This window comes from Pipistrellus kuhlii, unplaced genomic scaffold (genome assembly GCF_014108245.1).
Source record: "Pipistrellus kuhlii isolate mPipKuh1 unplaced genomic scaffold, mPipKuh1.p scaffold_m20_p_15, whole genome shotgun sequence".
Lineage (NCBI taxonomy): Eukaryota > Metazoa > Chordata > Mammalia > Chiroptera > Vespertilionidae > Pipistrellus > Pipistrellus kuhlii.
This window is the reverse complement of record NW_023425460.1, coordinates 28,909,564-28,919,909: the sequence shown is the minus strand read 5'-3', so window position 1 is coordinate 28,919,909 and position 10,346 is coordinate 28,909,564. Positions and strand designations below refer to the sequence as shown.

Sequence of the window (10,346 nt, the reverse complement as noted above, 5' to 3'; positions counted from 1 at the left end):
GTGGAGCCTGGACACACAGGGGCTATGGAGCAGGGGACCGTCTTCCTCGAGGGATGGGCCGAGGACTCGGCTACTCCCCTGACCATAAATGGCTTGGCCAGGGCCCTCTCGGAGCCACCTCTAGCCCTGTCACCCTTGCTCTCCCAGTTGGATGTCCCTGCAAATGCAAGACACAAGCCAAGAACTCCAGAGAGAAAGGAGCCTGCAGAGGACAGTGTTTGGAGAAGGTTCTTGGGAGGCTGTCGGAATGGTGAGTGACAGCTAGCGTCTTCCCCTCGGCCTAACCTTCATTCTCTCTGATTATCATCAATACCCAGGCTTTTAAGACTCACATCTCTAATTCTAATAGAATTGTTTCTTTCGTACAATGAAGTCAAGGGGCTTGGTTTTAAATTACTTTTCTATGTGCAAAATACTAATCATGTTTGTAAAGTTCTTGTCAAATAATTGCCGGACTCATTTTTCATTTAAGGCTTTGTTTATAACCTCACATACGGCAAGGGTACAAAGTAGATGTCTCAGCTAAATTCACTTCCCAGGTGAAACAATGGGTCTGATCAATGCCTTTATCCCTTATTGTTCAGTCTGCCTTCTACGACCTGGCCAGCAATATAGATATTCATAGGTTGCATCAGAAACTTTCCACCTCTTTTATTGACTTGCACCACATATCTGGTTGTGGCTCAAATGAGGTTTACTATGTTAAAAGGGAAAACAGAAGAGGTTTCCGTGATTCTTCATTAAAGAGATCATTGAAAGGAGTGGAATTTGGGCTTTGTAGTTTGGGGGATCAACAATCCAACCCAGCCCCTGCCATTCACCAGCTGGTGACATCGGGGGCCTATTTTGATCTCAGTTCTCACCCGGGATGTAGGGATGAGAACAGGCTCTTCACAGAGGAGATAGAGGGGTGGTGGTGAGCGCAGCATCTGACCCTCAGAACACCCCCAATAGCAGGGAGTAATTATCCGACTCTCTCCACTTCCCCTCAACAACAGCAAACTTATACCAAGTGCCACTTGGCTGCTGAGATCCTAAAGGGTCTTCAGAACCATCGTGTAGACATCCTATTGTGCTTAGACTTACACTAAGTGCATTTTAGCAACAGGGGTTCTACACCAAATTCGAGTACTTTGAATATTGCTGATGTATGTGTGGGATTCCATCCAAAAAAACCTTCCCAATTGTTTTCCCTGTGCCTTGCTCTGTGCCGGGCCATGGAGAGTATAGCGCCACGTGGACCCTCATACACCTATAGTGTTTTACAGTTTGGATCGAGCTGCTCCCGACGTTATTTCCTTTGGACGTATCCTGTACGATGGACAGGGCAAGTTGATTGTATCCCCATTCTGAGGATGGAAAATCTGAGCCTGGGAGATCTGTGTGAGGAAATGGAGATCAGAGAGTTTGAGTCAGTTTTCCAAGGCCACATAGCTCTAAGTGGTGGAGTCTGGACTCAGATCCAGAGGAGGGTTGTCTCACCCCACCCAACTGCCTCTTTAAAGAACACTGTGTCAGATTCTTCTCCACCCAATTTTACGCGATGTTTTTCTCTCCGTGAGAGCACTGTAGTGTGTTTCTACAAAACATAGACGTCTTTCTGAAATTGGCCAAAACCTTCGTCATCCAGATATTGATAAACAGCACATGCAATGGCTCACTTGTTGCTGCTCCTCCCGTCTGCTGTCCACCCAAAGGAAGCTTTGTCCTGGGCCTGCTGACATCAGTACCCAGTGCTCACTGATGAGATAAGGCTCTGGGCAGCTGTGTTCTGTGCAGTGACCAGCAAGTGTCCTTGCAATTTCTGTGGCTTGGTTGGTGCTAGCAACTGAGGGTATTGGTGAGGTCCCTTGAGGAAGAAGACTCTGACCTGTAGTGGCCCAGAGTCCCTCTTGCCCTAATATCCTGGAATAATGTCTGCCTTGGTCTCAGTAAAGAGTATTCCAGAACGACTGGCATTGACCAGCCCAATCGATGGTGACAGAAGAGGAAGATGGGAGGAGGAAGGGCCCGTGGAGCCCTCGACAGGGCCTGACCCAGATAAGTGGGCATCTGGGCAGGTGAACAGTTTGATGCCCCATGGAGCCCATGAACTTTAAACATTGACTTCAGTCCAGCTGGCTTGGCTCAGTGGTTGAGCATTAACCTATGTACCAGGAGGTCACAGTTCGATTTCTGGTCAGGACACATTCCCAGGTTGTGGGCTTTATCCCCAGTGGGGGGCGTGCATGAGGCAGCAGATCAATGATTCTCTCTCATCATTGATGTTTCTATCTCTCTCTAAAATCAATAAACATATATTTAAAAAAGAAAACCACCGACTCCGTATTAGGGGCAGAGGGGCAGCTGGGTGCTGAGTGAGGGAGGGGAGAGAAGGGTTAGCTTTAGCTTCTCCTCTGTGGTCCTGACCAACTCAGCCCCAGCCCAGAACCTCCTCCGTGGACTCATCAAACATGGAAGCCTTGTCCTTCTCAGGCTCTGGCCCCGGGGGTAGGGGGGCGAGGATTGTGAGGGAGGGGTTAGGGAGCAGAAGTTCTTGTTGGCACCGCCCTGGGGAGGGCTTACCGTATTTTCCAGTGTATAAGACAACACTGTGTTCTAGTAAAAAGCCTGCTCAGATTGGCCAGAGTCAGAGATGCGGTCTATTAAAAAAAGAACTGGTGTTGCCTCGGAAGTGGGGGGTAGTCTTATACAGCAAATATAGGCCTAAACCTATGTTTTAACTGTAAAATTAGGGGGTCGTCTTATACGCCGGAAAATACGGTACTTCCTAACCCAGCAGCAAGTACCAAGTCTTTCTAAATTCTCACAGTCCCCTCCCTGAAAATAATTCTGGGGTGGGGAGGACTATTTTCAGCCCTTTGTGGAGTTTCTAGTAATGTTCTTACTGGCCTCCCGGATTGGGGTCCCTCAGGCAATAGTCCTGCAGGCTGGCCCCTTGGTCTGGCCCTAGCTGAGGACTGACTTGATGCTCAGACTCATCTGCTCCCCTGCCCTCTTTTTGGGCTGAGATTGGGAGGGACACGACCGACATAAGTGCTCTTAGAATCGCAGGGTCAGTGACAGGGGGAGAGGTCGGGAGCCTTGCTGGCCATTCCTGAGAGCTTTGGTGTTTCCTTCTCTTTTGCAGAGTTTTTCACTGAACTTCACGCTGCCGGCCAACACGGTAAGTCCAGCGGCCCACGCACCAGGCGTCACCGCAGACCCTCCCCGAGTCCGCAGAGCACAGCACGTACACCTCACCCGCACACACCCGCTTTTCAAAGGCCCGGTGAGGAGCTGGGGCTGATGACATTTTTCCAAGGCTGAACATTGTAAATGCGCCATTTGAAAAGAAACAACATCCAGGCCATTTTCTGGCCAGTAGTGCTGCTGAGATGGAGCTAGGCATCTTCCCGGCCCAGACTGTTAGTGGGTTTTGAAGTGCCAAATGTTTCTGATGAAGTCGTCTGGTTATTCGAAGAGAATAAATTGGGTCTACCTCAGAAGTGGACACCTGAGCCAGGGTTCAAGTCCCAGCAGGAAAGGTGCCGACCCCCTGGTGCCCCTACTGGCTGCCCTGGGCATCTGCCCGGACTCCTTTGGCACCTGCGCACCCTCCTGGTGGCACCCTGCCTTCTGAGCCTCCCTGACTTGCTCAGCTCCCTGTCGGCAGACAAAACCCCCTCCCTCCCCTGAGCTGTCAAAGCCTGTTAATATGGTCGGGGCTGAAACGTTCCCCAGAGCTGCTTAGACTCAGCGGGTCTGTAGCGACCCCAGGTTTTGTCCTATCCTGGCGTGGCCACCTTATGAAGGTCACTCAGGGGAGCAAGAAGCTGTTACTTGGGGGCGGAGGGAGAGGGGGAGAGGTGAGTGTGTGAGGGGAGGTCCTTGTGATGCTGGTCCCCACTTTCCGGAGTGCTTTCTTGGTTAACAGCCCATTTCTCTGGGAACGGTCCCCTCACCTTGTGAACCTGTGTCAGGTGGCCCACCATCCTGATCGGCCTGGGACATCTGCTTTTAACGCCAACTGTGCTGCAGCCTATGTAACCTAGGCAACCTCCCGGAAAACCAGGACGGTCACCCTACCTCGAAGTTAAGCATTTACCATATAACCACTCCCTTTGGTGCCGCTAAGTGCCCATGCCCAACATCAGAGCCAGGCATACTGGCAACCTATTTTACAGATGAAGAAATCTGACCCCTTACCTGTGAGTGGAGACATTGCCATTCCACTCCAGGGAGGGAGCCCTGGACCTACCCTCTTAACCCCACACTGGACCACTCAGCATAATTGACAGCGGCTGGTTGCTCATGTAGATGTTGGTTCCCTGAGAGTTGTTGATGCAGGTAAGACTATCACCTGAAATAGCTCATAAACAGGGGAGATCCAGTGCCTCTCCTTGAGTGGAGATGTGAGCTGGAAACATGCAAAGCATTCATCGAGTATGGAACTAACCCAGAAACATGGACAGTTCACAATTTCAGATCCCCCGCAGCCACTTGCTTCATTGCATGTTTGAAAACAATAAGGTGTCCTTCACTAGCTTCCACCAGTCTTTACCTTTTCCCTCTAGCAGTGGGGACAGGTAAGCCCAAAGAGTGCTAGGAAGGATGTGGGGACTAGGGACTGGAGAAAGCCTTCTTGAGTTGTAAAGGGTGTTACAGCAAAACTCTGGGGTACATAACAAACACCTCTTCTTAGTTTCTGAATTCTGTCTCTTTGTAGAAGAATCTCATGTCTTCTAACCTGGAAAGCAGTCAAGTAAGGGTCTGTTGGGCAGTCATTGTTGCCAGAGGCTAAGACCAACAAGCAGTTAGCATAATTATTCGAGAAGTCCTCCGGAAGGCTAATGGACTTGGATATTCAGCAAGGGCTGAAAATCAGCATATTATTGCCCTGCTTGTGGCTGAATGGCTGAAGGCAGTCCCCTAACCTGGTAATCCTTTTATTGTTTACCAAACTTTACCTTTGATGCCTGTTGGCTTTGCTAAAGGGAAAATGTGTATTCTAGTAAATAAAAGTTATGGGTCCGAAGATTTAGGGAGCTTCTCCACTAGAGTAAGGCCTCTGCCTGGCTCCCCCATGCCTTCTACATTTATATTTCTTTTCTATAATAGTATATCCGTTTGTGCGCAGCCCATTCTCCAGACCTTGAGCCCTAGCCACAGATGGATTCAGCAGTCACAATTGTTTCTATTGTTTTAATAGAATTTTTAGCAAAGGGGTGAATGTTAAACATGATAGAATTTTAGGCAGTTCACACTTGACAGACTGTCTTGTATAATATTCATTCCACAAATAATATTCATTTGTTTTCTTAAGATACATGTTCTTTTTCCACACAGACTACCTCTCCAGTTGTTACAAGTAGGAAAGAAGTGGTGAGTATGCCCCTTACATTTTGGAGCCTTGGTTTGATCATTTATAAAACAGGAATAATGATGCTGTACCCATCTTGTGCATTTCTTTTAAGGAGTAGATAAATTTGATATGTGAACTGTTACCAAGCACAGAATCTGGCTCAACTATTATTCTTATGACCAACTCGGCTCAGAAGTGGGGGAGAGAATGCAAATCACAGATGGATTTCACAATGTGTTGAGCAAAAGAAGTTAGACACAAAAGAGTTGCAGGTTCTGGAAGAATGTTTTGTTCAACACTGTTTCATTATAGCATTGGCCAGATGCTGTAGGGCTGGAACTCTTATTTCTATTAATCAGTCCTTGGTAAAAACCGGTTTCATTGTATGTGGTTTCACCGCGTCCCAGGAACCTCTGTGCATACTGCCTATGTGAATCTATATGGGGTTGAAAAAACAGCCAAATCTATGGTGATAGATTTCAAGATAGTCTTACACACGGGTGACAAAAGAGGGCTTCTGGGTGCTGGCAATGTTCTGTTTCTTCATCTGGGTGCTGGGCTCCTTATGTGAAAAGTCATCCATCTATATATTTATGATTGATGTACTCTTCTGAATTTACGTTATATGTGGGAACCACACATTTACACAGATTCTGAAGTTTATCTTTAAAATATAGATTTCAGAGAGGAAGGTAGAGGAAGAGGGAGATAGAAACATCAATGATGAGAGAGAATCATTGATCAACTGCCTCCTGCACATCCCCTACTGGGGATCAGCTAGAAACCCGGCATATGCCCTTGATCAGAATTGAACCTGGGAACCTTAAGTCTGCAGACCAATGCTCTACCACTGAGCCAAACCAGCTTGGGCTGCGGATTATCTTTGATAATTCCAGAAAATCTGAAAATTTATATGGCTATTTCCACTCGGATCAAACCAAAGTGGGAATTTGAAAATTAATTGGTTAATGCATTTAGTGTAAATAAAAATTTAAAATCTCACATCAAAATGGGATGGGATATAATAAAACCTTTCACTTTTTGCCAAACTAATAGATAAAAATGATACCTATTTGTTGCTTTGAATCAGATCTCAGTTGATGAGATATTTGTATTTTTGTTTCTAAGAATGTGCTGTTCATATTCTTTGTCATTTTTCTACTGGATTATTACCTTTTTCTAATTGACTTAAATTATGCAAATTAAATCCTATGAAAATGAGCCATTTGCCACATACTGTACATAGCAAATATATATATATATATATTTACAATATTTCATTACCTGTTTGATTTTTGTATAACACTCAGAGTCCCTGAAGGCTTTTTAATTATTATTATTATTATTATTATTATTTCAAAATATGTTTTTATTGATTTGAAAGAGAGAGAAAGTGAGAGAGAGAGAGAGAGAGAGAGAGAGAGAGAGGAGCATTGATAAACTGCCTCCTGCACACCCCCTACTGGGGATTGAACTCATAAGCTAGGCATGTGGCCTGATAGAGAATTGAACCAGCAGCCTCTTGGTACATGGGATGATGCTCAACCCACTGAACCACACCAGCCAGAACTCTTTCTTTTATTGATTGAAGTTTCTTTGTTCTTAGAGACTCTGACTCTGCTTTCTCTCTTTGTCAGGACTGTGGGCCCTCTATTGGATTAGCGGCCGGCATCCCGTCTCTGGTGGTCACAGCCCTGCTGGTAGCTTTACTGTTTACTCTGATTCACCGAAGAAGAAGCAGCAGCAGTGAGTCCACTGAGGTGATTAGCAGCGTCCTTGGGTCTGAAGGTGTTGGCAGGAAGTCAGTATTGGAGGGAACTGGCTTTTGGGCAGAGTGTGTTTAGACTTTTATCTGTTTTCTGAGGACAAGACTATGGGCATTCCCACACCTCGATTTCTCAGACTCATGGGCTGGTTTGTCATAAACCTCAGCTCACGTGAGGAAATCCGTGGCCACAAAGATGGTATTTGGGGTGGCAAAAAGTAGCAGTTAAGAGGAACTTCATTGCCATGGTAACGTGTCTGTACAGTGGAAATGTTTTTTTAAAGTCGAGAAATAGGATGGCACAAATGTCCTAAAAAAGGAGATGATCTTAGGAAAGATAGAGGAGAAACGGGTGGTGAGGCGTCATTGGTAGGTATATGTCCAGAGTTCGAGGCTCTATTGTCTTTGCCCTTTCCCACATCTGAACACACTTCAGTCACAAGGGAATCTACCGACGCTGCCCCTTCCGGGTGCCAGGTTGCTCTGGGCACCAAGCTCAGAATGCAAAGGCCCCCTCGCCAATATCCAGCATGGGTCCAGGTTGTGATGCAACTGTGTCGTGTGGCCTCGGGATTCTAATCCCATCCTCTGTGAACAGGCCTGCTGTTCTCGCAGAGCTCAGCATTCTCAGGGAGGAAGGAAACTGAGGCTCCTACCCGGGCTCTGCCACTTTATCACTTACATGACCCGGGACTAGTGACTTAACCTTTTCTGTGCCTTCATTAGTTCAACTTAATCGGAGTCATAAAACTAGCCTGCCTATTCTCGGAGGCAGGCAAATTCACAGGGACCAAAGGAGATCATGGAGGTAAAGATGTGTTGGCAAGCTGTACACTTGAACCATTCAGAAGTATTGTGCTTGCTGGTGGTGTTAATTAAGTGGTAGTTTCTCAACCTTCGGTGCATTTTAAAATCATCTAGGAGGCTACAAAAATACCAGCCGCCAAAGCTAGTTAAATCAGTATCATCATGGGATAATCGAGTTGTGGCACTAGTCTTTAAGAAGCACAACTTTTAAAAATGTATGGATATATTTAAACATATACTGAAGTAAAGAGAATTATATGATAAACCTAATTATCAATTCCTGCCTAATAATATTTCATCTTTACTCTCACCCACTTTTCCACACTGTCAATGCTGGATTATTTTTGAAGTAAATCACAATGGAATTTCTTATTTGTCTTTTGGAAAGGGAGAGTTAGTATCTATTTGCTTATTTTGTTTTGTTTTCAAAGTTCTCCGGTGATTGTAATATGCACCTAAGTTTAAGTACCACAATCAAGATCATGGGCAAATGGTGTGACTTTATTTCTTCCCTTCCTTTCCCTTCCTTTCCCTTCCCTTCCCTTCCCTTCCCTTCCCTTCCCTTCCCTTCCCTTCTTCCCTTCCCTTCTTCCCTTCCCTTCCCTTCCCTTCCCTTCTTCCCTTCCCTTCCCTTCCCTTCCCTTCTTCCCTTCCCTTCCCTTCCCTTCCCTTCCCTTCCCTTCCCTTCCTTCCCTTCCCTTCCCTTCCTTCCCTTCCCTTCCCTTCTCTTCCCTTCCCTTCTCTTCCCTTCCCTTCCTTCCCTTCCTCTCTTTTCAACTTAGGAAAGTGAGAGGCCATATGAAATTGATGAAATTGATGAAAATTCCAAGATAGCTGAGGTAAGAAATCTTGATTGTAATCCCTGTATATTATCATACAGTAAACAAACCTACTGAAGCAAGGGTTTTAAAGCCTTTTGCATCACAGGAGAAATACAGTTATGAACAATAGCCACTTCCTTACCAGCCTGATAGACGCCTAATTGCTCCCCTGTCAGCCTGATTGCCCCTAAATGCCCTCCCCTGCTGGCCTGTTCACACCTAACTGCCCTCCCCTGCCAGCCTGGTGGCCCCTAATTGCCCTCCCCAGCCAGCCTGATCGCCCCCAACTGTTCTCCCTTTCAGGCCTGGTTCCTCCCGCAACTGCCCTACCCTGACAGCCCAGTCCCTCCCAACTGCCTTCTCCAGCCGGCCTGATTGCCCCCAAATGCCCTCCCTTGCAGAGATATTAAGATTGGATATAAAAGCAAGATACAACTACATATTGCCTATTAAAACTTACTTTAAATTTAAAGACACTAGTAGATTAAAAGTAAAGAATAGAACAACAGACACGATGCTAACATGAAGCAAGAGAATGCTGAATGGCCTGAAACCCCTCCCAAGGCAGCAAGCTCAGGCAATTATTTGTTTTCTGACTTTTAAGAATCCCTGTCCATCCTTGCTGATGTCCTGTGTCTCTAAAACTATTTAGACCGTTTGTCTGAATTTTGGTTCTTGCAGGTGGGAGGGTAAATCTGGTTGTTGTTGTTACTCCAACTTGGCCAGAAGCAGAAGTCTCTGCTGTGTTTTTAAAAATCTGTTTGTTTCCTCAAGAATCCTAGGAGAGCACCCACAGGTGAGAAGAATGTGGTGGGAGCAGAGGAAGCTCACATATACGTGCAGACTGTCTCAGGAAGCGAGGAGATCATGCACGACACTTATCGTCCTACCGTGGAAATGGAGAGAAGGAGGGGATTGTGGTGGCTTGTGCCCAGACTGAGCCTGGAATGACGTCGATCATTCCAACTGCCTTCTGGAGTTGGAACAGAGCTGGAGACCCAGGGATCTGAGCGCGGAGTGAGGAGAGATGCTAAGCTTCTTAACCAATCCAAATGTCATGAACAAATCTGGAAAACTTTTGGATTGACTTGTTTCTTTGAGGACAGCTCTGACAAGGTTCATTCCAGCTCTCAGATCTTGTGGTTTAAGAAACAGCAAACAACCACGTGACATCACTGTGCATCCAGAAGGAGCCCTTGGGCCCTGTTCCTGACCCCAGTGGAAATGTGTGTGTGTGTGTGTGTGTGTGTGTGATTTTAGAAAGGGGGCTTGATTTCTGAGTGTCTTGCCTTCTTACTTTTTTTTTTTTTTTTTTTTTTTTTTACATACCATTTCACAAAAAATCATTTTACCTGGCTTTTATGGGAGGGTTGGCCAAGGCCAGCATGATTCACCATCCTGCCATCCCAATTGGGGACATCCATTAGCTGGCCTGGCCTGATTGGTCCCAATTAGGGCAGGCCAGTCGGACACCACCCGTGCATGAATTCTTGCACTGGGCCTCTAGTTGTGGAATAAAGCGAAAAGTGAAATAGTGGTTCTTATGGACTTATGAAACATCTGCAGTTTTTCTTTGCCTATATTAAAGTATGCTATTGGCCCTGGGGTT

General features: G+C 46.2%; 1 protein-coding gene across 1 annotated transcript; it reads left to right on the top strand.

Moving 5' to 3' along the window:
* On the top strand, nucleotides 1–10,121 carry OPALIN (oligodendrocytic myelin paranodal and inner loop protein). Its single transcript, XM_036438713.2, has 6 exons — nucleotides 1–250; nucleotides 3,131–3,166; nucleotides 5,329–5,364; nucleotides 6,982–7,104; nucleotides 8,699–8,755; nucleotides 9,512–10,121. The coding sequence occupies exons 1-6, from the start codon at nucleotides 152–154 to the stop codon at nucleotides 9,686–9,688; spliced, it is 528 nt and encodes a 175-aa protein (XP_036294606.1). The 5' UTR covers nucleotides 1–151; the 3' UTR covers nucleotides 9,689–10,121.
* The last annotated feature ends 225 nt before the right edge of the window (nucleotides 10,122–10,346 follow it).